This window comes from Vidua macroura, chromosome 3, assembly GCF_024509145.1.
Source record: "Vidua macroura isolate BioBank_ID:100142 chromosome 3, ASM2450914v1, whole genome shotgun sequence".
Classification (NCBI taxonomy): Eukaryota; Metazoa; Chordata; class Aves; order Passeriformes; family Viduidae; genus Vidua; species Vidua macroura.
This window is the reverse complement of record NC_071573.1, coordinates 22,088,289-22,116,271: the sequence shown is the minus strand read 5'-3', so window position 1 is coordinate 22,116,271 and position 27,983 is coordinate 22,088,289. Positions and strand designations below refer to the sequence as shown.

Genomic DNA, 27,983 nt, shown 5'->3' with positions numbered 1-27,983 from the left:
TCCCCCGCCACATCGCCCTCCCGCCGGCGCTGCTGACGTGTCTGCTCCCTCCTTCCCGGCCCGGCTCCCTCCCTCCCCGGCGCTCGCCGACATGGCCGCAGCCGCGCTGCCGGAGCCCCGGCTGCTGCTCGCCCTGCTGCTGCTGCTGCCGCCGCCGTCTCCGGGCCCGCGCTGCGCCGCCGCCGCCGCGCCCGACCTGGGCCGCCGCTTCGCCGAGCGCAAGCGCTGCGCCGACCTCGAGTGCAGCAGTGAGTGGGGGCGGCGGGCACGGCCCCGGCGAGGGAGTTGTGGGCGAAGATGCCGCCCGGAGGCTCTTCCCTAAGCCCCCTCCTTCCGCCGGCTCTGTCACGGAAATTGGGGAGAATCGAGGAAACGGGAACGCGACGCCCGCGCGCGCCGTCCCTCTCTGCTCGGCCAAGTTTTCAGATACCCGCAGCTCCGTGTTTGGTTTCCCCCCCCCCCTCCATGCAGAGCTCTCTCGTGATAAACCCGCTCTCTGGGTGTTCTCTGGGATAATTTCAGGACCAGTTTGCTGGGACACATATGTCATCTTTCTGATTTAACATTAAAAATTAGCGTCATAGCTCACCCCTGAAGTGTAGTTCTCCAGTGCTTTGTCAAACCCTTTTCTTGACTAGAATGCTTGCTTTACTTTTTTAGCTAAAACCTGGCTTTTTTTTTTTTTTAGTTACAACTTGGCTTGGTTTTTTTGTGTTAATTATAGCTAAAAATTTCTTAGTTATACTTGCAATTTAGTTATATTTTTATTAATTTATTAATTTCTTAGTTATACTTTCAATTTGCTTTCTTATCTCTTGACCCAATCTGGAAAATAGCAAAGCGGTGCATGCGAGGAGGTCCTGTTTACTGCCAGTTAGCAAAGACACTTTTCATGTAAATTATTTTTAAAGTCATACTCCTCTCTGTGTTTTCTTTGGACAGTGTTAATGTGCCGAGGGAAGGCCATGCGGGATTTTAAAGGTCCGGATTGTCGCTTTGTAAATTTTAAGAAGGGAGAAGCGGTGTATGTATATTATAAACTAATAGGAGAATCCACTGAGCTTTGGGCTGGAAGCGTAAGTACTGTAAAGCATTACTTCTGTTTGCTCTTCTTGGTAATCTGTTTTCATTCCTTTTGCCTTGTAAGAGAATGCTTGGTGTTTTGAACAAGGCTAAATAACACAGTGAATGCTGCTATGTCATGAGGCTGCTGGGAAGTGGGATGAGGTTTGATCAAACCTCACTGCTGTGAAAAATGGGCAGCACTAATGTGTCTAAAAACTGCTAGAAAACTACCTTTGTGTTGAAAACCTCCTATTGCAGCACTGTCAGTGGTGGTGGCCACAGGACCACTTGGAAGCTAAGCCTCCCTTCCCATTTAGGGAGGCTTAAGCCTGTGCTTGTTTTCCCATGACATGGTCTCATCCTGCACTCGGTAATCCTGCTAAAGATCACTGCATGTGCATGTTTTAATTGTGCTTCTCATCCTAATATTCATCTGCCTTCTTCCCCTTTTTAGCTAAGCTGCATGCAGAGTTGGAGGAAAAATAAGCAATAAGACTAGAAAGTAGTAAGGTAAATTTGATTTCTAAAAGGTCTGTCTCTCTCAGCTGTGCTGTACCAGCTTGCAGAGTAGTGGCCTTGTCTGAGTCAGCGTCCTTGGACAATCTGAGAGGCTTCTGCTAATGGGGAAGGACCATCCCCATACTTGCAATTGTTTCATAGAAAGCTCCTCTCGACTTTTGAAAGCACCTTATTTGCCTGGCAGAGGCAGAACTGAGATACCATGGAGGAAGAGCAGTTTTTGTGGGCTTCCCTTGAAAATGTTGGCAATCCAGAGGTTGCTTAGACCTAGTCCCTGTTGCTTCCTCCTCATGTTTCCCCTACATCCTTTTTAGTGTCCAAATTGTTTACTTCAGCCTCCTTTCTTACTCTGGTTTTCTACAAAGGATAAACAATTTTGACAGTGGTCTAGGGTGCTTGAAACCACACCTGGGTGTTGACTGTGGGACCAGTGGTTTAGTGAAAATCAGGATGTATCACTTTCTGTAACCATTTCAGGCTGGCCATGGACAGACAAGCTCTCAGTAGGAGCTGAATCCAATTAGAACGATACAGAAGTGAATAGAAAAACTGCAGCACGTGGTTAAAGAAGAGTTAATAATTCTATCATGCTGGTAATTCCCTTCTGACATGTACTGTACCATAAATAATGTGGGTAATTAGTTGGTACAGGTTTCCAGGGCTGCCAGTTCTCGAGATGCAGAGTAGCAGCGTGGGGCCAATTTTGCATCTTCTAACAAGGTATAATGTAGGCTGCAAGATCAGACAGCAGGTTAAGGTAATTGCTGAGTTAATATTCAGTTTAATTATTCACTGATAGGCAGCTCATGCAACAGTTAGGTGTGTCTCCAAGTTGAAAGGATGTTTGCTTTGAGTTTAAAGTAAAAGCTGCAGTTGGCAGGTTGGAAAGAATTGCCAAGCTCCATTTTATTTGTTGTCATTTTTCAACTGTGTTACACGATTTTCAGTGCTCCTTTTAGGGCACTGCTGCCTGATTCCTTTTTGTTGATGGCTATAACCTTTATTTCTTTTATCCTTCTTGGATTGACTGCTGCTGCATTAATCATAACACTGCAACAACCAGCATGGAAGCACTGCAGTGGGGTCAGAGGTGCCTGCCTTTGCATTTTGAGTAGGGTACAGGCACGGCTGCTCCGGTCCCTGACTCACAGATAGCACTGGGGTCTCTCCTGTATAGTGACTTCCTGTGTCAGATTTGGCTGGGCAGCCTGATTTCCCATGCCAGGTTTGGCTGGGCAGCTTGATTTATGCAGGCCAGCCGTGCCTGCTGTGTGAAGTCTTGGAGCCAGGGGGAAGCTGCTACTTGCTAATTAAAACCAGGCTACCCAGTGAGGTCTGCCATCAAAAGAATTCCAATGGAAGGCATGCTACCTTCTGCCATGGCCCTTTTGGAATCTTATTGCGTGACTTCATGTGGGCTTTGTGTGCATTATTTGATCCCATCCATGTACCCTACTGCCTTTTTCCATTCCCCAAAGTTTTTTTTTTTTTTTTTTTTTTTTTTTTTTTGTTTTTTTTTTTTTTTTTGTGGAGAGCATTTATTAGGGCAGAATAGAGGCTATGAAAGGGCTAACTGGAGTTCTGATTGCCAGGTGTGAGCAGAGGTCAGGGGAATGTGTGTATGAGAAGCTTCAATTAATGCAGCCTGGGGCTTATTTCAAACAAATTATAAATACAGATTCTAATTCCAAAATCAATTTGAAGGAGCCATGAGAAACACAATAGTATTTCTGACCTGAAGGAAGATGATCTGATAAGAAAAGGAGCCTTTCACCAAGGCTGAAAAATCTATAGCAGTTGAAACTAGGCTTTATTTGCCTTTGCTTTTCTAATTCACTCCACCCTTTTCAAGCCATTGTTGATTTTTTTTCCCTGTGCCAGCAAACGTTGTATTTTGACAAAATAACTCCTTTATTTTGTGATGCCAGTCTTGAATATGAAATTACTTACAGAGCACACACTATGTTCACTTGGTATTTTGCATGTGAAAAAATTCTGGAAGCCAGCTGTAATATATATTCTGTACATTATATGGCCTGTAGTTTTTGGGCAGAGCTCTCTAAACCTCAATAGTAAAGCAAAGCCAAATGCTTGGAAAATATTCTATGACCCCTATTTAACAGTCATTTTATGTTATGAATTTCATTAATAAATCAGTTGAATGAAAAGGCTTGATTTTTTTCCCCCAAAGCCAAAAGATAGAGCATATCAGGTGCTCTTGTTGTCCTCTGCACAGTGTCCTGCTGTGAATCAGTCTCCTCTTCAGCATCAATCTTGTGTTGCTTACACCATCAGGTTGTTGTATAGACTCCTGTGCATTTTTCCTGCACCCTGCCCTCATTTTAGCAGAGTCCAAAACTCCAGAATTACTTCAGGTCATTCCAAGTAAAACCTGCCGCTTTTTCACAAAACATTTTGTGAAAGGCACTTTAAGATTGTTGTTTTATCTTATGGCAAAGGGATGAACTTAATACCTTTAATTCAAGGTTGAGAAAACCATTTCTGGCCTCATATTACAAGAAATGGACTTGACTGCAGATTGTGGCTTCTTTGTGTTGTTGTTTTTTGTTTTGGTTTTATTTGTTTGTTTTCAACCCTTGTACATAGGTTAGTAGAAAAGAAGACAGAGTGGATAAAATCAAGTAAAACAGGAAGACAGTATTTCTGGAGGACCCAGAGGGTCAGGGCAATACCGTCTTTTCTTAACACTGCTGATAATCAGCAGGTGCAAACCAGCTCTTCTTTGCCCTGTGTTCTGAAGTTTTAGTTACCTGTGATGCCTGTGCTTTAGGGATGTGGGCTTTAAGATTAAAAAGATTTGAACATCATCCCCAGCTGTCTGTTTTCTGATAGATGATGTGAAGGTGTAGTTTCTTGGTCAGTGACTCTGCAGTACCTGCCTATGACACGTGGGCATCAGGTGGGCCAGATGCTGTACGCACAGCTGCGTGTTTTGTCCATGCACAACTTTTTAGCTGGGACGAGAGTGGATACTTCTCCCTTATACACTTGGCATGGATAGTGCCTTTCCTCTGTCATGTCTATAGAGAATGAATGTTTCCTTTATTTGCACAATGAGGCATTTTTTCCCCTTACAAGAGACGACTTGTAAGGAGAGAAGCAGATGAAATTTTGGGCAGGCAGATCCCATATGGCTTATAAACCACAGAAGTGGCAAACTGGGTCACTGCAGAGGACTTGTATGGTCAGCAGCTTGGATTGCAATAAAGGAGTTTCAAATTGTGATGCCTGATTATAGTGGTTGTCACAGAGATTAGTCTGTAAGGAGGTTTTGAAGCTCTAACTTTTGTTTTCAGAAAGATCCTTAAAAACTGGAGTTGAAGTTTAGAGAGAGAAATAAGCCAATTTACAATTAAACTCTAGTGTACTATGCAAAGACAAGCTTTTGATATGACTTGTCTAAATGAATTTCCCATTCCCGTTGGTAATTCCCAATAATAAACATGCATACATGATCTGTTTTCAGTAAGAGAGCAGTATGTGTTTACAAAAGGTGGGGAGGGAACAGTTTGGGGTTTCTTGATACATATGTAACTAACTTCAGAGATATCAACTATGGAAGGTAAGATCTGAATGAGAAATAGTTTAAAAAGGAAGTCCTGTAATGTATCAGTGCTTACTTTGCTTGCATATCAAAACAAATACCTCCAAAATTATTAGTACATGTTATTTACTAGATAGTAATTTCTTCTTTGTTTTTTTTATACTAATCTAGAAAGCTTCAAGCAAGGTTAGCCTGTTTCAGTGCTATCAGTGTAACAATATATTTGTGTATCCCTAATATCCCATACCCAGTTTCTTCTTTTAGTTTGAACTTTAGCTGTGTGTTCTCCCCACACAAACTCTTCAAGAAAATTGGCAATTGTTATCTTTCTCCTGTCACAAATGATTGAGGAAATTACCAACTTTATTTTTTTCCCCCAGATATTTTGGTTGTCTAGGAACTTTGTACCTTTCTAGGTGTTTCCACCAGACTCTAATTACCTCAATTATCTAATCAGTGTAGTGATTGCATGCTACTAATATTGGCTTCTTGGCAGCTGTTGTCAGAACTCTCAAGTGTGAGCATTACTCTGTGTAGATCATATCTGGTGAGTGATAAGAGAGATTATTGTCTTCCACTGTTTGCCTTGCCTTAGCACATTGAAAATCACTATTCTGTGACTGATTTTTGCTTGTGTCAGGCACTGAAGAGAAACAATGCATTCGCAGAGGAAGGGGGTATATTTTCCACACAGGTTTTTAAATTATTCATTCTGCATTTTAAAATGATGCAATTTTGCATTTCCCTACAATCTGCTTTAATTTTTTTCCATACGTTACAAGGTGAGTGTATTTTGGGCTATAATATTGTGTATGGATGTAAATCTTACTAGTCAAGGATCCTCTTCTGCTTGCTGCTTGAGAAAATCTTTGAGGTGTGTGTGGTGCCTCTGGTGCCTCCACAATAGCAGCTAAAGCCAGAAGGCATGGGCTTTATTCCTAACTCTCCTAATAATTTGTTATAAGTCAGACTTTAAAACGTGAACAGTAAAACTTAAACCAGCCTCACAAGGCTGTTGTGAAATGTAAAACCTCAGTGAAAACTCTGGTGTAAACAAAGCATAATTGGTCTTCTTTTACTCACTGTCTTAAACTTCATTTAGAATAATTGAGAGTCAGTTCAACATAGTTGCTACTGGTGTTGCTACTGGTGCAATTTTTGAGATAGTCATATCATTTCTAAACCTTCTTTACTGTTTTTTGTTTGTGTTTTCGCAGGTTGGAAGTGATTTTGGATATTTTCCAAAGGATTTACTTGAAATAAATCATAACTATTCCAATGAGGAGCTAGAATTACCAACAGATGTAAGTCTTACTTGTTCTTCAGTTGGGGTTTTACTGTTTCTTACCTTGGCATTCAGTAAAATTCCCAAGGAAGAAATTGGGAATACTAGTGATTTTTAGTGACTTTTTTGTTAGTATGCAGGCTACATACTTGCAGAGGTGCACATGCATGTACAGGGGTGGAATGTTTGTGCAGCTCTGTATGTGGATGGGTGTGAAAGTATCAGCCCAAAATGTGGGCATTGACCTTTCTTTTCTTAAATGATATGGTTTTCTTCTAAAGAAATCTGTTTGGATTGACCTCTCTATGTCCTGCTAGCTGGCTTGTGCATAGGCCTTCTGGTGTGTAATCAAAATGGCTTCATTTCCCAAACTTTCCAAGTTTAAAGTACTGTCAGAAACAAACAAAACTGGGTACACTCAGCCCTTTGATTCTAGAATTGGTCCTGCAGCCCTTTCACACATGACTGGCTTTCATGCACTAATAGCAGCAACTCCAGAGTTGTGTCAGTAAAGCCTTTTTGAGGCTGTAGCTTTAGGCATGCTTGCAGCACAGAAAGCCGAGCGAATCCTGGGCTGCATCCAAGGCAGTGTGGCCAGCAGGGCAAGGGAGGGGGTTCTGTTCCTCTGCTCTGCCCTGGTGAGACCCCACCTGCAGTGCTGCATCCAGCTCTAGGATCCCAGTACAGGAAGGACATGGACTCTTGGAATGAGTCCAGAGGAGGACTCCAAGGTGATTCGAAGGATGGAGCACCTTTCCTACAAGGAAAGGCTGAGAGAAGTGAGATTGTTTAGCCTGGAAAAGAGAAGGCTCCAGAGAGACCTAATTGCAGCCTTCCAGTACCTGAAGGGAGCTTACAAGAAAGATGTATGAGCATGTAGTGACAGGACAAGGGGGAATGGCTTCAAACTGAAAAGACAGCAGGTTTAGATTAGATATCAGGAAGAAATTTTTTGGAGGTACTGAAAGAAGTTGCCCAGAGAAGTTGTGGATGCCCCATCCCCAGAAGTGTTCAAGGGCAGGATGGATGGGGCTCTGAGCAACCGGCTCTAGTGGAAGGTGTCCCTGCCCATGGCAGGGGGTTGGACCTTGATGACCTTTAAACTCCTTTCAACCCAAGGCCATTCTATGGTTCTATGAAATTGTGTCTTGCACTGCTTCTATTTATTTTTCAGAAACTGCATGACAGGGAGCTCCTGCTTGGAGGACTTGGTCCTTTAAGGGGACACCATTTAACAGAGGTCATGACACACAAGCTTAGCAACATTTATTTTCTTCTGTTCATTGGCATTCAGCAATAGACTTGTTCTTTGTTCAGTACATATGGTGATGAATGCAGCATAATACTGTCACCTCCATTGCTGCCTTACACTTTGTTCCTGCAAAACCTCTTTATTTAGGTTTTTTTTGAGTCCTTGGGCAAAACCTCCACTGATTTCAGAAAGAGTTTCGCTTAAGGACTCAAGGGGTTAATTCTATGTGATTAACATAATTTACTTTGCTGCTGCATCTCTCTTTAAGTAGGCAAATGCTTTTTGTTTCATCACTGCTATAAAGAAAATAATATTTTTGACTGCATGTTGTTTTTCATTTCAGGAAACAGACTTTGTTTGCTTTGATGGAGGAAGGGATGACTTTGATAATTATAATGTGGATGAACTTCTGAAGTCATTGCAAGAGACAATAGCAAATGAAGGGGAAACTGAATCGAGTGTTCCAGGGACAAAACCAGCGGAAGGAATTGAGAAAGATAAGGAGGCTGAACAGACTGATAGAGGAAAGTCCCTTGGTGCTTTGGAGACAGACAATCTTGAGCGAAGCGCTGAAGAAGAAAAGGAAAACCTTGTCTTGACAGACAAAGTTGACAATTCTCTTACAGAAGGAACTGAAAATACTGGGGGAGACTCCAGTGTCAATAGTCACAAAGAAAACTCTCAGGGAGATCAAATTACACATGAACACTTGAAAGGAATGCTACATGGAAAATTAAAAGGGCTAGAAAGTGAAAATACCAAAAACACTAGTATTCCTCAGGGTGAAATCAGCCAACTTGACCAAGAGAATGAAGTCAATGCCTATACACTTTTAAACAGAGAGCTCTCTGTGAACTTAAAAACAAAATTTGGCTCAACTGCTGATGCTGTTGTATCAGATGATGAAGTGACTCGCCTTGTTACGTCACTGGAAGATGATTTAAATGAAGATTTGAGCATTAATCCTCACAATGAAGAGGAGGAACCAGAGTTTGCAGATCAGTCTGCAGAAATCCCTTTGCTGTCTTTTATGGCAGAGGATGAAATTACATCCCCTGTGGATTTAGAAGATGATGGAAACTATGACGTGGAGTCACGAAATCATGAACCTGATGAAGATGCAAAAGGTGCTACAAAGCTAAATAACCAAAGAGACAATGGGGAAGAACATGATTCAGATGCATTAATTCTTAAGGATGCTTTCAGTAAGAGCAGGAAGGTGGGTGACAGTGTAAGTGTAGACAGGTCTGAATCTAAACAAACAGAAGAGAAACAGGAGGAGGTGGTGCTAATTAGTAAAAGAGAAGCACCAGCAACAACTGAGCCTGAGGATCTCTCCAAAGAAACCCTTGGAAAGGAACCTGTGGGTACAGATGATCTGGGTTCAAAAGAAAAAGCCAACAAAACTGAACAGTTGGAAGAGCAGCTCACTGATGGAACAGAGTCACATTCTGCAGCACTGAAAGATACAGCTGTGCCTGATCCTCATGCTTTGCTTAGTCCAGGCAGTGCTCTGGAGTCCAAATCATTTCTTAAAAACAAGGAAGATACTTCAGAACCATCTGATGATGATATCAACAGAAATCCTGAAAAAAATCCACTTGCTCCAATAGAGAAAAGTGAGGAACAGTTTGAGGACAAAACTTTGGAGGAGTCCTTGGAAAGTGATTTAAAGCACAAAAGACCATGGGAAAAAACAATGGAGAAGAGAGAAGCTGAGAACAAGCCTCCAGCTGATGTTCCAGCCAAACCAGTGAAAAACGTAAAAAATGCATCTCAAGGTGACCTAGGAGATATTGACCTCTTGAGACAGAAAGTGGAGCATGGAATGCCTGCTGTGGAGAAAGAACTACTCAAACATGAAGAAGATTTAAAACAAGCAGGGAAAATTGATCATGAAAATAAAAATCCTGCCTCTTCTAACAAAGAACTGGAAATAAAAAAGAGAAACTTGGAAGATACCCCTCCAGGGGAAGGAGACCCAAGCTATAGTGGAGCTGTTGAGCAACCTAGGCCATGGGAAAATGAGACTGAGTATTCAGAGGCAGATGTGAATGAAAAACTTTCAAGAAGTCCTGGCAAGATGCCAGTGTTTAAAGAAAGCACTGAGAAAAGTTCCCCTGAAGAAAAATCAAAAAGCACCACGCAGAACACTAATACAGATAATCTTACTTGGCAAGGAACTGCTCATCCTGAGGATGCAGGATCAGACAGAAATCTTGTCAAAAATTTGGCTAAAGAAACAACACAAAGAGCAGAATTGCAATCTGAAGAGTCAGACGCTGAAGATGACCCTGACCTCAAACAAGCCGATGATGAGCTACTGGAAGATGAGAATGCAGCAAGTGCAAAGCTGTCACAAGCAAGGGCTGCAAATGCCCAGGATAATACACTAGGTGAAAATACAAATCCTGAATTAGAAGAACTAAGTGAAGCTGTTTCAGGAGCCCCAAATCCTACTTACAAAACCGGAGAGGAAACAAAGTCATTCCCTAAGGAGGATAAAACAATTAGCATGCAAAATGCAAGTGAAACTGAGAACAAAGAAGTTGACGTATCATTGAGAAAAGATGCTAAATTGGATGAGATGCAACATGTCATGGAAGCTGATGAGGAGTCTTCTGAACCTGAGGACCCATCAACTGTGGAAGAACATAATTTCCTTCGTCACACAAAAGACAGCAATGACTTTGACCAGAGGAAAGATCATCTCCCAGAGGGCATTTCACAGAAAGACTCAAATAAGGTGCAAAATTTAGAGCAAACAAGAAATGACCACCAGGAATATGCACATGTCCCCAGCCCTGCAGACAGCTCAGAAGCCACCAGTGACATGGTAACAGACTTCAGTGAGTCTGTGAAGCGGCTCCCAATAATGAGAGAGTTCCTGGATGAAAAGCGTGTGACGCGCCTACAGAAGTACCTCGGGCTCCAACACGTGGTTAGGGTTGAAGCCATGTTCCATGACATGAAGGTGGAGATGGAGCTTGCTCGGAAGGCGAGCCAAAATAATGAAGATATGGAGAAAGCTCTGGATGAGATACTGGAGTTTTCAGAATCAAGCATTATGGATGTTGTAGGAAAAGTTCTGGATTCCAGGGTGGCAGAAAATAAGGAGGAGGTGGTGAAGGAGATGGATTTGTATGATGAGGAGAGTGCACTGATGGATGATATTCAAGAGTTAATATATTCATTAAGAAGTAAATATTCATCTGCTGGTGAGAGTGTCCCACTTGCTTCTCCTCCAGAACAGGAAGATGACCAGCTGTACACTCAAGGTAGGATGTTAAACCAGTTAATAAATAGATGAAATGGAAGTAAAACGCTGTCTCAAGCAACGCTAACACAGAGAAGCTTTAAGAAGAGGATGAATGAGTAGAATTGAAAGAGGTCTTGTGCAATAACCTGGGATTTTGCTTATTTTTAATGCATGTGTTTAACATTGTGATGAGAGTGGCTCAGGGACAAATCCTAAGAGAAGATATTGAGTTCACCACACCTGTTGTTATGGACCAAGTTCTGTGTAAGATAAGTGAGATCCATGCATGGATATGGCTGTAAGGACCCACTCAGGACAAGTCTGTACCTCCTTAAGAAACAGGGATTCACATATGCTAATCTGCAGAATTTTCTGGAGGTTTTTTTTTTTTCCTGAACTAATTATCACCTGATTATGAGAGCTCTGGTGATTAATGCAAAGTCCAGGTACTAAATCCAGGCACCTAAAGTCTCAGATGTCCTTATAATCATATTTTTGCCCACGTTCATAAAAGAGTGCGTAAGTAGCTATACCAAACAAACACATCTTTTGATTGGGCAAGAACCAGAGGTAGAGTCTTTTGCAAACTTGCTGGGTTTTCAATTAGTGTGCAAGACGTTAAGATACACTTTTAGCCAAGCTCCTCTTACAGTAGTACATGTTAAGTATGTGATTTCTGATAAGGTCACAAATGATGCAAATATTTCACCTTGCAGTATTTCACTGCAAGGTCAGTGGTTGATATCTTGCATGAATTTCATACAGACATTTAATTAGATGTTACTGAAAGTTGATTAAGAATATACTGGAAGCAATACACAAGCTGAAATATTTAAAAAGTGTCAAGAAAGCTTTGTTAACCTGCAGCATTTCACTGAAGGCAGCTGTGAGTAAGTAATAATACACATTAGTTCAGTGCTTAATTCATATCTCCTTGTCTGTCACAGATGGTGCAAAAGAGGCTGAATATGACAGTGTTACCACCAGAAACCCGAATACCATTGACAAGGGCAATGAGGAATTTCAGCAGCTCATTGAAGATAAGAGGCCAGAGCAGCCTATTGAGGAGGAGGAGGAGAGGGCTGCTAATGTTCCACCTGAATATGAAGAGGCCAACTTCTCAGATAATGGAGAAGCTGAAGAAGAAGGGTATGATAGTGAAAGAGGATCATTCCTGGAAGATACTTCCTTTGGGTCAGTTGATTCAGGAGACAGTGCCAGTGAACACATTACTGAAGGTAACCATTTGGAAGTGGCTTATTTTGTTCTTTTTCTCCTGGAGACTTGCATGGTTTAATGTATTTTTAGGCAAATAGCAGGAGTTTTCACTGATACTTTCATTTTATGTTGCTGTAATCCTCATGGCTTCCCCTGATTGGTGACAGTCCCTCTAGTGGCAGTACTGTATTACTAATTTAGCACAGCAGTTTTTCTACTATGGTTTTGCAATGTAGGAAGAAGGAAGGTGCTCTTGTGAGTGTCAGAGTTAGAGCTCTGTGGACTGTGTCTCAAGATGACTGGCTCGTGGACTGTGTGTCAGGATGGTAGTGGAGAAAGAGCAGAAATCACTGGAAGCACACCATCAGCCCAGGTTTCTGCCTCTTTGCAGGGATTGACAGACTAAAGGTCACTTTCTATAGACGGGACTGCCCATAGGATCATGTGCCCTCTCTTCTTGCTCTTTTTTAGCCCATGTCTCTGGGCCATATTACTTTCCAGGAAAGGTGGTGTGTAGCTTCACCCTCAGGCAGCTCAATAATTTCTCTGTGTGTTGGAGTAGGAGAAATGTTTGGCTCCCTCTAGCTGAGGCCTTATCCCCCTGGAGCTAGAGTTCTGTCTCATCGTTATGCCAAGGAGGGATCCTGTTACTGTCATCTTTCCTGGCTCTGTTTTGGCATGAAACAATCTTTGACTGTGTTCTCAGTGTTACTCTCAGCTTTGCTGTTCTGCCTTCACTTCTGATTATGCTTAATGATTCACTCTCCACTGAGCATTTAGGAAAAATCTAGGCACATCTTCTTTAGCTTTTGTACATTGCTGAGGTGCTGTACCATCTCCAGGGCCAAGTGCTTTTGAGCAGTTTCTAAGATTTGAAGAAAAGTCTAGGTTGAATGGCAAGAAAAGGAAGGAATTTTAAATGGCTAGTGGATAACTTGCTGGTTAAACAGTCAGATGTTCATCTGTATTTTAGACCATCTTCCATTTTTTCCTTAAATGTGGTTAAATGCTGCTTGGCAGGAATTCTTAGGAGTGCTGGTAGAAGTGTTGGGAAGTAAACAAGGCGGACGATGGTAGAATGGCTGGTCACAGCTGCTGTTCTGCGGTGTGACAACAGGCTGGGCAGGTGGCTGTGGAATCTGCTGGCCTGGACATGTGGCAGCAGCAGGAGCAAGAGGAGAGGGCAGTATTCAGGCCAGGGTAGAGCTGGAGATGGTTTAAAGCTTTTGCCGTACTTACGGAGTGCTGACAGAGTTCAGGAGTGTTTGACATGGTGTCATTCTTGGGGGTGTCCTGTGCAGGGCCAGGAGTTTGACTTGACAGTCCCTGTGGGTCCCTTCCAACTCAGAATATTCTGTGGTTCTGTGAATACTGCTGGGAACTAATCGGAAGGATTCGCGGTTAGTACTTGAAGAGTGTTGCTGCTCTGATTCACGGCTGGAGGAGTTGGGTGTGCTCTGTCTGAGGCAGGCTCGGCACCGTGCCACCGCACAGCCGCGTCCCGTCCTGCGGCACCCCTCCTAACGCCGCCTGTGGAATATCAGCGCACTTCCCAAGGCCCTGCTGCCTCTTTCCCCAGTGCCCCGGTGCACCGGGGCCGTCCTCCAGCGCGGTGGCCGAGGCGGCTCCCGTGTGGCGCCGTGCGGTGACGCCGCTCCCCTCTCGCCCCGCAGGTGCCGGTGCGGGCGCCGCCTGGCGGGGGCCCCTGAGCGCGGCGCGGGAGCTGCTGCGGCGGGTGAGTGGCGGCGGCGCGCGCCGTGTGACGCGGGCGGGGGCGGGGAGGCCGCGAGGGGCGGCGCGCGGCGGGCGGGCCCTGAGGGAGGGAAGGAGGGAGGCAGACAGGGAGGGAAGGAAGGAGGGAGGGCTGACGTGTGCCTGGCGCTCCCGGGCCGCCATGGATCCCGCGGGCAGCAGCGGGTGGCCGGTGGAGGAGCCCTCGGGGCGGCGGAGGCTGTTGCAGGTGAGGGCAGGGAAACGGCGGCGAGCGGACGGGCGGGCCGGCCGTGAGGAGCGGCGGAGGGGTTTCCGCGGCCCGACCCGGGCGGTGACACACCTCCCCCGAGCGAGGCTGGTCCCTGAGGGGGACACCCCGGCGTACCCCGCCGTGAGGGCGGCTGGCGTTCCGCGCCCCCGGCCCGTAATGTGGGGCAATCCCGCGGGAGCGGAGGCGGCCGCTGGCGTCAGGGATCGCTGCCGGCCTGCCCGGATGGCGGGGAGAGCTCGCTCCCCGGCCGGGCTCTGCAGGGGCAGGTGTGCGCCTTCCTTTCTGTCCCCCCTTCTGCCGGCTGTGGAGAGGGTAGGGAGAGAGAGAAAGTAGGAGGAAATGAAGGGAGAAGGCAGCTGCTCCCGTGTGGGCTCGCACAGTTTGTTCCCTGAGCGCCGTGCCATGTCACTATCAGCCCCTTAACCTGTACCAAGCATTCGCACCTTACCCAGGTGCTTTCTGACCTCCAGGTAGAGGAGGAGACTCATGGCATATGACCCTCTGACAGCAGAGGGGGAGCAGCTGAGAGAAGATCTGAGCCATGTGCTCTGGACTGGTACAGACATCCAGATGTAAAACTGGTTTGGGGTTGGTTTTTTTTTTTTTTTTTCCTATAGTTTTCCATCCTTATAGCTTTATTTGGAAACGGGTCAAATAACTACCAGTGCTGTGTAACACAAATTGTGCACATCAGTGTGTACTCATTTTGGTAACAGACTGCTACTGTCAGGTGTCCTCCTGGTACTCCAGAGTTTTGCACTGAAATATGAGCACCAGGCTGCTCTGTGGTTTTCTTCATTTTCGGTTTTCAGTTTGCAGAAAAATTGCAAGAAACCTCCAGATGGTTCTCTGGTTTTATGGGGGAATAAAGGCACCTGTCAGACTGCTTGTTTTACCCCAGTATTTAATGGAAACACACTCATAGCTGTCACTGCTGTCGGTTTGCAGTTGGTCGCCACGCTGCCTGAGGAAATGCGTCCTGGGCCTGATTTCCATGGACTTCCATGGGAGCCTGTTATTATAACTGCCTTAGTGGGAATTGTCACACTTGCTGTATTTTTCTGGAGAACCTGCCTTTCAGTGAGTATACTTCATGCTTGCAAGCCTGCTGATGTTTCACTAACTGAATGGTCCTTTGTATGGTTAAACTGTTTCAGCATTACTGGAGTCAAAGCAATATGTAGTCTTTTGTGTTTTTACTTTTTCGGTTTAGAGCATTAATGGGAGCTAAATGCTGGGCTGAATGGCTAAAGTAAGTTGCAGTGCTAAGAAGCATTTTCTATAAGCTGCTAATTGAAGATTGCTTTGTAAGAGGTAATTTCAAAAGCAACATAGAGGAGTTTGATATAAATAAAGGAGGCTGAGGAAAGGGTCAGCATATCTTTGAAATGAGAAGCCTTCCATGTGCTTGAACCTGTTGCTGGCTATATCCAAAACAAACAGTTAATCCTCCGTACTTCATGTTGTCCAGCTGCTTGCAGGTACTGCATTTAGAAACCTAAAAACATTATATTAATTCTCATTAGAGAGCCTCTTCCATTTGTCCTCATTCCTACATGGATAATTTTCTGTACAAAAAAAAGTCTTATCACCAATTCTCAACTATAGCAGTGCTTTTCCTTGGGAACTGAGAGGTGAGAATCAAATAGGCAAATTTTTTTTAGAGCTGTCCAGTTTTGTCACGATATGCTCTAGTAATTTGTGGAATACTTCATATTTGCCTGACAAAAATAAACTAAAACTACATCTTTTCTGTAAGAATATTGGTAGTTTTTTTTCCCTTGCTTAGTTTTGGTGTGGAGTACACTGGGTCAGTTTCAAATGCAAAAAACAGAGTTAATAGAACAGCATAAAAAAGCTTCTGAAAGTGGACTTTTATGGTGTTAATTTTGAAACAAGCACCTGTCATGTTAACTTAGTGCTTTAGAGGGCACACAACTAGGATACAAGGGATTTTTTTTTGTGTTTGCAAGGTTTTGTTTTTTTTTTTTTCTATTTGCAAGTTTGTGGCTGTGGTTTGATACAAAATGGCTTCATTTTCTGTGCAAATTAGCTGTGGGCAGTTACCGGTGTCCCTTTAATGAATGAGTAAACAGAAGTTTACTAAGGCTCTTGGGCAGGGCTTTAGCCTGGGAGCTTTTATTAGAAAACAGCTTAAGCTCATTTGTAGTGTTACTCAACACTCCTTGGCAGTGATAGATGCGTTTTCCATATGCCGCTGTAACCTGCATGGAAGTAGTCACTTTTTTCACAGGGAATATTAATAACATTTTTCACTTATCACTTTTTATGGCTAATATTTTTGTTTGTTTGTTCTCTTCTGTAGGTAAAGAGTAGAATATATCAAGGTAAGTTTCTCTCTGCTTTTCAGTGTAGTTGATGCTTAGGCATTAGTTCTGAATATTTATGTTTCAGAGGACCAAGTATCCATCTTCACTCCCTTTCAAGGAGAATGCTCAGTCCAAGGTTACAGTGTAAGCTTGGCCAGTAGATGATACTTAGTTGAATCTGAAGGTTTAAATGTTGCCTTTGATAATGCTTTGATCAGGAGAAACAATGCAGCTTGCACCTGTAAAATAAAAGGCAGGGAAAAGCTCCACTTTGCTTAATATAAATGTGAACCACTGGTTCATGGGCAGAGTTTGTTTTGGTTTTCTGACCAGCAGTGGGTCTGCCTTTGCTTGCTGTTTCTCTCAGAAAGCAGGAGCTAGTTCCTTTTGTTTTTTGGACTGGGGGGAGCCTGAAACTGGCTGCTGTGCAGTTGTAAAGAGACACTCTTAAATGTAGATATAAATATGCAAGCATTCCTGTGGCCAGCACATCCCTTTTTACATGAGTTTTTCTCTGGCTTCAGGTTTATAAAATTAAAGTGTACTGAATGGAAAAAAAAATTCGAAGTAGGGTGATTGCATTTTTTATTCAATTATGAATTCCTGCAAATATGGAAGAATTGTCTTCATAGGAACTCTGTCTCTTTCTCCCTCACTTTTTACTTACCAGTCATTCATTTCTCGTTTCACTGTGGCTATACTGCAGTTTCCTTCTACACAGTTAACGCAGAATTAATGAGCTGGAAAAAGCCCATCTTAGATCTCTGAGGTGATTTCTGCAGTGCAGGAAGAATATTGGTATTGGTGGTGCAGAAATTACTTAGCAGCCTTCCCTAAAAAATCGAGGAACGTGGATTTAATTCCACCACCCAAATACTCTTCCCTTTGATGCTGGATAGAAACTACTGAAGATCAGAACAAATAAATATTCTTCAAGCATGATACAGGCCACATGGTTATTAAAATCTTTATACAAAATAGAGGAACAGTGACAAAAATGCTTTAAAACATAGATTACATTTGGAGTCCCAAGGATAAAAATCTGTTATCCTCTCTTAATGACAGTAGTAAAATTGGGAGGCCAAGCTAATGCAGGGATTGCTGCTTCCCTTAAACTGCTGAGAGCTATCTTGAACCTTGGCAGCCACTTGCTGTCTCTCTTTTCCCAGAGTGGGAAAGGCCTGGAATTCACTGTCCCAGGAGTCCTTGTGTGGGAGGGAAAGGAGAAGTAGCAGTTGCCATTGCACTCTGTGGGATGCAGTTGGAACAACCAGTGCTCCTTGTGCTTCAGAGTTTGCTGTGAGGCAAATAGTGCTTGGGGCAGTCAGATCCAGATCAAGGTGGCTTAGGACTTGAAAAATAACAACAACTGGGTGGTTTTTAAATAACTTGCAATAAAATAATTGAAGTATGTTAATGATTTCCACTGAATCCTAAGGGTTGGTTGGTGGCTTATTTAGAGTGAGAAGCAAATGCATGCCTGAAGGCTGCTGCTTGGTCACAGCCCTTTTGAGGCCTAAGCAGAGCAGCTTAGGTGCTGTCTCCCAGCTGACTCTCTCTGTTGCCAGTAGATCTTTCAGAGCTTTCATCCTATTACCTGTGCTGATGAAACATTCATCTTGAATAGAGCAGAAAGGTGGTTGTTAGGGAAGGTGTGGCATCTCCCTGAGTGTCTGAGACTGCTCTGAGGTCCTCGCTGTCACCTCAGGTGTGTGTAGCCAGCACCTCACTCTGCTCTGGGTTCTGGGAGCAGCTTCTGTGAAGCGAATGCAGGACCTTTGTGTCAGCTTTACTGTCTTGTTTTCAAACCTTACCTCAGGTGAAAGCTGGAGATGCAGAAAGGGCTGACTGCCAAGGAATTAACACTCTCCTGATTTATGCTTTAGTTATTACCTGAAAACATTCCTTGAAGTGGTAGTAATAATAGCTGATTTTTCCCCCAGTATATGAAGTACAGTTACTGTAAGTTTTCTTTTTCTTCCTAGTGACTGAAAAACAACTTGCTGAAAAGATTAAAAACCTTCTGCAAGAAAAAACAGAAATCTTAGAAAAGTTGTCAGAATATGATCAAAAGGTATTGCTCTAAGTTGTCCTTTGTTTCTTAATTTTCTGTTATTGCTTTAATTACACAGTCAATGCAACATCTAATATATTTTTATTTTCTATTTGTACTGCATATTATGTTGTTATATAATTTCCTCAGTTCTGTGTGGTTGTTTCTGTGTTTAGATAAAGGAAGCAAAGGAATCTGTGAAAGTGGCCCAAGAACAAAAAGACATTCTCTCAGATGAAACTGCGGGGCTTAAGGTAAAAGAAAGTTAACTGTCTCTGTACTGAAAGCAGCAATACAAATAAAAATAATTTGCTTTAGGTTGGTCTTTTACACCATTTTTTTTTTTAAGGACACTGTCAAAGAATTGGAAGAAGCAAATCAGCAGCTAGATAACAAAGTGAAAAATCTGCACACCATGCTTGAAACAGAGAGAAAAAAGAATGAGAAGAAACAGAAAAAGGTTAGAACAATTACATTTGTGTCTTACATTGTCATTAGCTTGATGTGCCCTAAAAGCTGGTCATGACCTGATGGGTTAGATAGAAGTAGAACAAACAAGGTGAGCCACCTCAAGAACAGAGATTAAACGAAATTTTAGGTTTATCCCAAGATCAAAGGATTAGTCTATTGATGTATTTTGTTCGGTTTGTTTTTTTTTTTTCGGGTTTTATGTTTTTTTTTTTTTAAGATCTTGATGGACTTGTGTGGTTATGTGCTTTCACACACAAACAGCTGCATTCAAATCATGGGCTACTCTAATACTTCCTAGCTGGAGCCAGGAAGTTCCTTGGCAATATAAATTGAAGGCTTCAGGTTGGGAAGAGACATTTTCTTGTACTCAGAGCAGCATTTAGTTCTACTGTATGTGTGAGCTGCCCCTCTTTCTTGTTGTCCAGAGATACTTGTTTTCTCTTTCTTCTTTCTAAAGCCTGATTTTCATCAACAAGCTCTTTGGCCTTGTTTTGGTCAAAGGTTGCTGCTAATGATAGCAGATCCTCTCTTGTGGACTGCACAGGTGTACAGGGAACTTCCTGGCCACAGACAGGTGGAGTCAGGGGTAGAAGATTATTCAAATGTTGCTGACTGTTTCTATTCCTTACCTTGTTGATAAGGTAGTGCTATGTTGCTGCCAGCAAATTGATGCTTGAAATGGAAGTTTGTTCATGTTTTGACTTTGCTTTTATGCTTACAGAAGACACAGGTTAAATAACTACTCAGGCTGAGGTTTGTGCCAGGATAACACAAAGTCACTGCTCATCTTTTTCTTAGCTCTCTGAAACCCAGAAGTCCTTGGAGAAGCTTCAGGAAACTATCACTATGCATTCTGCAGAGCTTTCAGAGGTAAAGAATTATTTACACCCCCTCAACAGTCACAAGTTTTTGTACCAGGAAAATTCTTATCTATGGAAAAGAAAATGCTGGCTTAGCAGGTTGCAGGTTGTTTGTGCATATATACCTTTTTCATTTAACCAGTTTTTTTGTAGCTGTTGCTCCACTATAGTTCGACTTTGTCTTCTTGCTCCACTTTGTTTCCTTTGTAGGTGCAGATAGCCCTTAATGAAGCTAAACTGAGTGAAGAAAAGGTGAAATCTGAGCTTCTTCATGTGCAGGAAGAGAATGCTAGACTGAAAAAGAGCAAGGAGCAGGTAAGTTATGCCCAGGCCAGGCAACCTTGTCTTTCAAACAAAATATCTGGCCTTTATTCCTAGTTTTTTTGAGTGTAGCTTCAGCATGTCTCTGTTTTCTTAACATGGCAGAATTCCACGTTTTCTATTACCATGATAAAGTTCAAATGCTTTGTGCCTGCTTGCACAGGCTGTTTGTGCAGCTGAGCCACATCTCTGGTATGAAGGCTTTGCCAGTTCCCCTGATGCAGCTTTTGTCAGCAAAGTCACAGGAAGTCTGTGCTGAGGTGGTAGTCAAGGCATGATGGAGAGATTGCCAGTGGGATCAGGGCTCGAGGTAATGGTGAAGAATTGCTAGAAAGTATTTCAGAAAGCAAAGATAATGGGGAAGAGTTTTAGCCCTGGAATGTCAGGACATTTTTACAATAATTGTAAATATCTGTTTTCTTTCTTCATATGTGAAGTATGTGGCTTTTTAAGGAATGTGTTTTGATTACTTCTGGACTGCAATTAATTTCCTCATATTTTGAGGTGTGTGAGCAGTTTGATGTTGGGATGTTAGCTGAGTAAATGTCAAATTTGTAAAGCCACCTAATAATAAACTGCAGAAAGATTCCCAGCATCCAGTTCTGCCAGTGGAACAGCAATGAGCCTGATAACTGAAGTTTACCCTTTATGTGTGATAAAGGGTAAAACCATGGTGATCAGTTATCACCAGAGCTGGTAGTAAAATAGGCTTTAATTACATACACCATGCACTAAAAATATAGCAAGTAATCATCTTGCCTTGGTGCTTCATACAGCTGCTAAAAGAAGCTGAAGGTTGGAGTGAGAGGCATTCTGAGCTCCATGAGCAGATTCAACTGTATCAGAAATCTCAGAAGGACATAGAAGAGACACTTGCCTACAAAGAAAATGAAATTGAAGTAGGTTCTCTATAACCAGCTTGCTTTCAATATTATGCATCATAAAATACTCTGTCATACTTCACAAAACGCAGGGCAATTGAACCTTTGATTTCTTTACTAGGTTTTAACCAATTGCATTATGCAGCTGAAGCAGCTGGACATGGATTCAGAGGCCAGGAAGGATGACAGAGGGCATGAGTGGAGCCCAGAAGATGATCTGGCCAATGGAGAGTTGCCAGGTATGGTTATCCCACCTGAGGATCATGTGGTGCTCTGCTCATGGCATGTTAGAGAGGGAACAAGAGGAATCTATGCATATAGAGCTGCCAGCTTGAATTCTCAAACACAAAATATCCCTAACTGAAGGGAGGAACTGGCTACAGGGTCAATAATTGCTTTTAGATTACCTTTTAGGTAATTCATGAATGTAGTGACACAGTTGTAAAGACTGTGTATAAAGGTTAGTAATTAAGAGCATTCCTAAACCTGAGAGTCTTGGCTTTGTTGTTCTGGTACATTTATTTTTGATATGAATTTTTAATGAGCTTTCTGTTTTCCTCTAGATAAATAACTAATTTAGGTAATCACATTTTTTAAACCTGAAAGACCAAAATAGATGTTTTCAAAGCTATTCAGGCAGTTTGTCATTTGTGATGTTGCACATATATTTGCTGCATCTCTGGTTTTGAAATCTTTTTTGGTTCCTTTTTTCTACTTAAAGTATATGTGGGCTGGAAATTCCCACTTCTTGATTTTTTGGGGTGGGTTTTTTTTTTTTTTTGTTTGTTTGGTTTGTTTAGTTTTTTTTTTTTTTTTTGGGTTTGGTTTTTTTTGTTTTTTTTTGGTTTTTTTTGGTTTTTTTTGTTTGTTTTTTTTTGTTTGTTTTTTTTTTGTTGTTTTGTTTTTTTTTTGTTTGTTTGTTTTTTTTGTGGTTTTTTTTGTTTGTTTTTTTTTTGTTTTGTTTTTTGTTTGTTTTTTGTTTTTTGTTTGTTTTTTTTTTTTGACCATGTAAGGATGTTGGGATTAAAGTGTAGGGAGTGTTACTTTTATTAGTTGTCCACAACTTGATCATGATTAAAAAGCAGGGAAAACAAAGATATTTTCCTCTTTTAGATATTGAGAGTGAGAAGATGAGGACTCAGATTAAGCAGATGATGGATGTCTCCAGGGTATGTTGCACAAGTATCTAATTAATGCAGTCACATTACTGCTATGCCTATGATCATAAACTCTCTGCTGCTTTTTTCAGGTCAAAACGATGTTATCCATAGTTGAAGAAGACAGAAATCTTCTGCAATCCAAACTGAATGATGAAGTAACAGCAAGACACGAGCTGGAAGGTAGGTTTAACAAAATAACTGCTTGGATGAAGTGGTGTTGGTGGCTTAAAAAGAAACAGAGCATGTAAGAGGCCATCATGGTTCTTACTGCAACTGCTTCTCCAACAGAGAAGATAAAAACGTTGGAACACGATTCCTCTTCGCTGCAGTCAGCCAAAACTCAACTGGAAAATGAATGCAAAACTCTTCAGCAGAAAGTGGAGATACTTGGTGAACTGTACCAGCAGAAGGAGATGGCACTCCAGAAGTAAGCCTTTCCTTACTCTGTCTCTTGTATCATGGGCACTGTCCAAATGCTTTTTGCTCAGAAGGATCAAAGAACTTGGAAGTTGTGGTTGGAATGAGTGCTGGCTACTCTTTCAATACAGCTGAAGCTGGTATCCTTTCTTTACTTTTGCTACCATTCCAGAGATTCTAAAAAGACTGTCACTGTGCACACACCATATTGCCTTCTACTTTTAAAGTTCTGGAGAGGGTGGGTGGGTGGCTTGGTCTGCAAATTCTGTGGTTGCTCTGTTACATCATCCCGGAGTGTCAAGGAGAACATAGGGGCCATTAAGATTTCTTTCTGTTACTCTGACTTCTGTTCAGTGAGTCTAATTCTCATAACGTAGAAACTTCAGTATTTCAGCCTCTGAGCTTCTTGCATTCTCAAAGGGCTAAATGAAGGCTGAATTGGTGATGGCAGCTGATAGGAATGAATTGCCATTGGTGAGGATCTGCTCTGTATGTCTTCATTCCTCATTAATTTATTTATTTACTGAAATGTCTGTAATACCATCTCAGTTTTGTGGGGAAAATTTGAGAATAGGATTCGGGGACATTCTCAGCTAAATTCTGTAGAAAAGCTGAAATTATGATGGAGAAGCAGTTGAAATTCGTATGGTTTAAGTGTGTTGGTTGGGGGAAGCACAGGGGTGGAAATGAGGCTGTAGTGAAACTGCCTGACCTTGTAACTTCCATGAATCCATGTGTAATAAACTTAGAATGGAGAGGTGGAGGGTAAACCACCCTTCAGGGAAAACTTCATCTTGACCTCTGTGAAGAATTTCTGTTCCTTCCAAAACATACAGGAGATTACACTGCCTGTTAGTGCTTCTTGATTAGAGTGAAGAACTTTGTGCAATTTTTTTTTCTGGAAAACTGCTTTGACTTTTAGCCAAGGAAATGGGTTATGTTGAATTGGCTATTAGCAATAGTTAACTTGCTCTTAAATGTTTCCGGTTTTGTGGGATAGCTCCTGTAAGTTAGGAACACACTATAGATCTCTTAAATACTTCCAGAAAAATATCAAAAAAAAAAAAAAAAAAAAAAAAAAAAAAGAACCATGAGGTTATAAAAACACTGTGGAAATTGTTTGTGCAGTGAATTGGTATGGAGACTACTTGGAAAAAGCTTCCCACATGGTTAATAACTATTGAATGTGTTTGTCACCTGGGCCCTAAATTTGCCCCTTCTCACCACACATCCATTTCTTCATTTCCTGTGGTTGGTGGATTTCCTTGTTTGTACCTTTGTAAATCTGGATTGCAATCTGTGGCATTGCTAGGAAAACTACAGGATCTGAAGGGATGAACTGTCTGCAGTTGATAGATTCTGGCAGATCTTCAGAAGCTGACAAAACTTGGTAGTCAACTCTGTAATTTTAACGTTTTATACACAAAGGTATAAAGGTCTGCTGGTTTCAAGAGACAGGATTTCTGTCTCTCTTTCTTAAAAATCTCTTTTTTGTCTCTGAGACCTCACATACTATTGTAGATTTTGATATTGCTGTCATTGGTAGGGGAATACCTTGATTTTGAGTTATAATAGCTGTAGAATGCTGGACTATATGGTGCATTTTTTTTCCCTATGCAGAAAACTAACCCAGGAGGAGTATGAGCGTCAGGAGAAGGAGCAGAAATTGTGTGCTGCAGATGAAAAAGCCGTGCTAGCCATCGAGGAAGTGAAAGTTTACAAGTAACATGAATTTCTGAAGATTCTGATTTTCCTTTTATTTCAGCTACTGAGAAAAATTTATTCAAATGTCTCTCCTTCCCCTCTTTCCCTCTTTTTCCTTTTGTACAGGCAAAGGATCCAAGATATGGAAGAAGAATTGCAAAAAACAGAGCGATCTTACAAAAACCAGGTAAACTTCTTGCTTGCTGGTTATTGTGTCATCTTTTTCTGCATCATTCCAGTGCTCTGTGGTGAGTTATTGGAAATACTGGTAGTTGGATAAAAACTAAATGGCTTCTTTCCTTCTCAGATTGCTGCTCATGAGAAAAAGGCACATGACAACTGGGTAAGAATGTTCATCCTTTTCTGATGCCAGCAATTTGTATTTGATGTCACATTGGTGCTATTAATGCAGTTGATGAAATTTTCCCTACCAGCTCATTGCCCGCTCAGCAGAGAGAGCTCTGGCTGAAGAGAAAAGAGAAGCAGCCAATCTGAGACAGAAGTAAGTACAGAACAGACCCTCTCTATTGCTCTTTGAACATGCTGGGAGTTGCCTGGGGGAGAAGAAGCTCAGAATGTGCAGTGCATTTTTAAGTTACTAATTTTAACTACTGTTAAAGTGTTTTGATGGTTAAAGTAACGTTTCTAAGTGAAAGCTCTAACATTTTGCAATGCAGTTTGCCTTGTTACATTATAATAGATACAACTCATATGTGTTGTTTGAATAATAATAAGAGACCTTTATTTTCCAAAATCAGATTAATAGAGGTAAACCAAAAAATCATCATGCTTCAAAGACCAGTCATTGTAAAACCAACTCCAGGCAGACCTGACCGCCAGATCCCACCACGACGAGGTAAATGCTGCTGGTTCTCCCAAAGTCTTTGGTCTTGGAGTCAGTACATCATAAAAACATAGGCCTGTGCTAAATTGTAGAAAAGTAAATCAAGTAGTTTTATTTCTTTGGCACAGGGCCCTTAAGTAGAGATGGCTCTTCTGGCCCATCACCTGTGAGTGGAGGAAATCCATCCCCCACACAGATGATTGACGTCCCTGCCCGGCCCCTCTCTGCTCCTCGAAGGGAAGGTGCGAGGGGTGAATTTGGTAAGCAGTGAAACTACCCTTTTTTGACAACTCCCTCTTAGGCTACCAACCCAGGAACACTAAGGTCAGATATTGGTTCTAGGAATGTTTATATTGATGTCTGCTTTATTAATACACTAATGAGTGATTGGTAGTAGGTTTTTATTAATAGAAATAGCTCAGGCTTGTGTTATTTAGGGTCTCTGGGGTTCTTGTTTCCCTTAAGGTACAATGGTGGATGGCCCCCCTGCCTCACGAAGGCCTCCAGAGCTACCTGGAAGGATGTCAGTTCCTGGTAAGTTGTGTGGTCTGCAACCAACTGTAACTTACTTGTTACTCTTTCCCTTCAAAAAGGCAATTTCAAACCCACCTTCCCTACTCTAGGCATGGTAGGACACTTATTCCTACCTACTTATTCCTTATGGCTCTCTTTTTAGATATTGGGCCTGCTGTGGCATCCCTGATCAGCAGTGAGCCAAGAACCTCCTCCCCTTCCACAGCAATTGATGGAGTGGTGAGTTGAGAACACCCCAGCCTTCAGAAAGCCTTTTTAATACATAGTTCACTGTACTTCCTCCTGCTTCTTTAACTGTATCATGTTCTGTCTTGTCTGTATCCTGTCACTATCCATATTTGCTGTTCAAAAAAAAACCCAAAAGCAACCCTCTCCCAAAGAGTCTGAAGCCCCCAGTGTAACTACAGATTCACCTTCCTCCATGGAACCAGCTGCAGTGAGTATTCCAAGGCTGGACATGGTGATGCTGCTTTGATGGAGAGGAGTAACAGGCTTGGTGTTCTGAACTGCTGAATAACAACTGCTCTGTGGAACTAACCAAGGGCTGGTTCCTCTGTCTCAAAGGGCTTCTCTAATGATGAGCAGTTGCTCTCTGGTTTTTGTGGGATTGAGGCAATAAGATGTTTCTTGTTAAGGACTGTGGGCAAACACTTTGGAGTGACTACAACAATAATCCTAAGTAGCTGACTTACTTGTGGTGTTTAAGCATAATTCCATGTATAATTCAAAGTTCCAGGTCCTTTACCAAAGGGGTGTCCACCATGGACACCTCAACAGGGCTTGAACTTTTCTTTACTACAGCTTCATCTAAACAAACTTGTCTCTCTAAACCACTCACTCCTGGCTAGTGCCAGCAGTGTTCTGGGAGAAGGGATGATGATGGTGCAGTAGCTGTCTCTGTTTTCTGCCTGGTTAATGTGGTTTGGTGTGTGTTTGGGTCATTTTCCTTTCTTTCCCCTCCCCTTGTACCTGTTTGCCTCTGGGTGAGTGGTCAGGTTGTTCAGCAGTGTCAGTGCTTGTCTGCTGCAGTAACTCACTGAAGTGTAACTTCATCTTGCCTAGGGTAACGCTGGTGCCAAAGGCCCCTCTCCTTTTCCTGGGACACCTCTGATGAGCTCCCCAGTGATGGGGCCTCCGCTGCTGCCACCCATTCACTATGGACCGCCAGGACCGCCACCTCCTCCTCTGCGGGGGCACTTCGGGCCTCGGCCTCTCCCTGGGCCCCCAGGTACGGCTGCAGGGCCCTGTGCTGACACTTCACTTCCTGGAGCCTGACTGTAGGACCCAGATCTGCTTTTCCTAAGCACACAGCTTCCTCACGCTTCATGGGGTTTAGCTGGCTCAGTAAGCTTGGACTGGGTGGGTTTTTTTAAGCCTCCTTAATGCCAAGGTATTTTTCCTTGTTTACTCTAAAATGGAAACTAATAGCCAAAAGTCCCTATAATAATTTATGGGCTTTGAAGTCCTGCATGTGACAGTGATCACCTCCAGAGCTGCTCCAGAAAATGATAAACTGAGGAACTAATCAGGAGCTTCTCTGTTTAGGTTAAAGCAGAATTTCATTTAACTCCATGATTTCCTTTCCTTCTAGGTTGTGGCCCTCCCTTGCCACCTCCAGCTGGAAGAGATTTCTTACCTAGTCCACGTTTGCCTCCTGGCCCACTCCCACCTCCCCCTGATTCCAGAGGCTACCCACGTGGGCATCCTCCCTTCCGCCCCCTCGGCCCTCCTGGCCCCAGGGATTATCCTCCAGGCCCTCGGCTACCCCCGCAGGCTTCCAGGGACTATGCTCCTCCTCCCAACAGAGACTTGCCTCCGCCGGCACCCAGGGACTGAGGGCAGCCGGCCCCAAGGACTACGCACATCCCCAGCGCAGGATCCCTGCCTCCAGCGCCTGGCCGGGCCCACAGACCCGGCTCCCGTGTGCACAACTCTAGGAAACGGCTCTTGGTTTGAAGACATTGGTCTCATTTCAGTATATCTTGGCTTTTGCAGGATTAATTTTTATCCAGTTGCTACAGACATCTTATGTGCATTTATGATCACAAACTCATCCATCCACTTGGGCTGCAAGAACCTTTCTGTGATGGACTTGAACCTACTCTAAAAGTGCAATAGGAAGGAAGTACCTGTGTGGAGAGTTTTAAGTCAATGTAGCCTTTGTAACCAGTTGGCGAATGAACTAATTTCGTTAAAAATGTAAATCAAATCATTTCCTGTGGAAATAATTTTTAAAGTAAAATGCTATCCAACCTGCCTTC

The 27,983-nt window shown here is 42.7% G+C and overlaps 1 protein-coding gene across 2 annotated transcripts; it reads left to right on the top strand.

The window, feature by feature from the left end:
• The first annotated feature begins 91 nt into the window (after positions 1 to 91).
• On the top strand, positions 92 to 27,979 carry MIA3 (MIA SH3 domain ER export factor 3). 2 transcript variants are annotated; one of them, XM_053972772.1, is made up of 29 exons: positions 92 to 248; positions 943 to 1,076; positions 6,367 to 6,453; positions 8,030 to 10,964; positions 11,893 to 12,183; positions 13,837 to 13,898; positions 15,096 to 15,227; positions 16,474 to 16,495; positions 18,463 to 18,551; positions 18,707 to 18,784; positions 18,880 to 18,990; positions 19,800 to 19,871; positions 20,072 to 20,176; positions 20,959 to 21,081; positions 21,185 to 21,302; positions 22,177 to 22,232; positions 22,313 to 22,403; positions 22,512 to 22,650; positions 24,261 to 24,362; positions 24,471 to 24,531; positions 24,652 to 24,687; positions 24,779 to 24,846; positions 25,103 to 25,200; positions 25,317 to 25,448; positions 25,654 to 25,722; positions 25,865 to 25,941; positions 26,087 to 26,158; positions 26,785 to 26,950; positions 27,314 to 27,979. In XM_053972772.1, the coding sequence occupies exons 1-29, from the start codon at positions 92 to 94 to the stop codon at positions 27,556 to 27,558; spliced, it is 5,928 nt and encodes a 1,975-aa protein (XP_053828747.1). In that variant the 3' UTR covers positions 27,559 to 27,979. The 2 variants fall into 2 exon arrangements, with proteins under 2 accessions (XP_053828747.1, XP_053828749.1); XM_053972774.1 differs by lacking the exon at positions 26,087 to 26,158.
• Positions 27,980 to 27,983: the final 4 nt, after the last annotated feature.

What these genes read in the sequence shown, in the direction of transcription:
- MIA3 (XM_053972772.1), top strand. Translation starts at nt 92, where the DNA reads ATGGCCGCAGCCGCGCTGCCGGAGCCCCGGCTGCTGCTCGCCCTGCTG. An exon ending in CGCCGACCTCGAGTGCAGCA is followed by an intron (nt 249 to 942) that starts GTGAGTGGGGGC and finishes TTCTTTGGACAG; the next exon opens with TGTTAATGTGCCGAGGGAAG. An exon ending in CCAGATCCCACCACGACGAG is followed by an intron (nt 25,201 to 25,316) that starts GTAAATGCTGCT and finishes TCTTTGGCACAG; the next exon opens with GGCCCTTAAGTAGAGATGGC.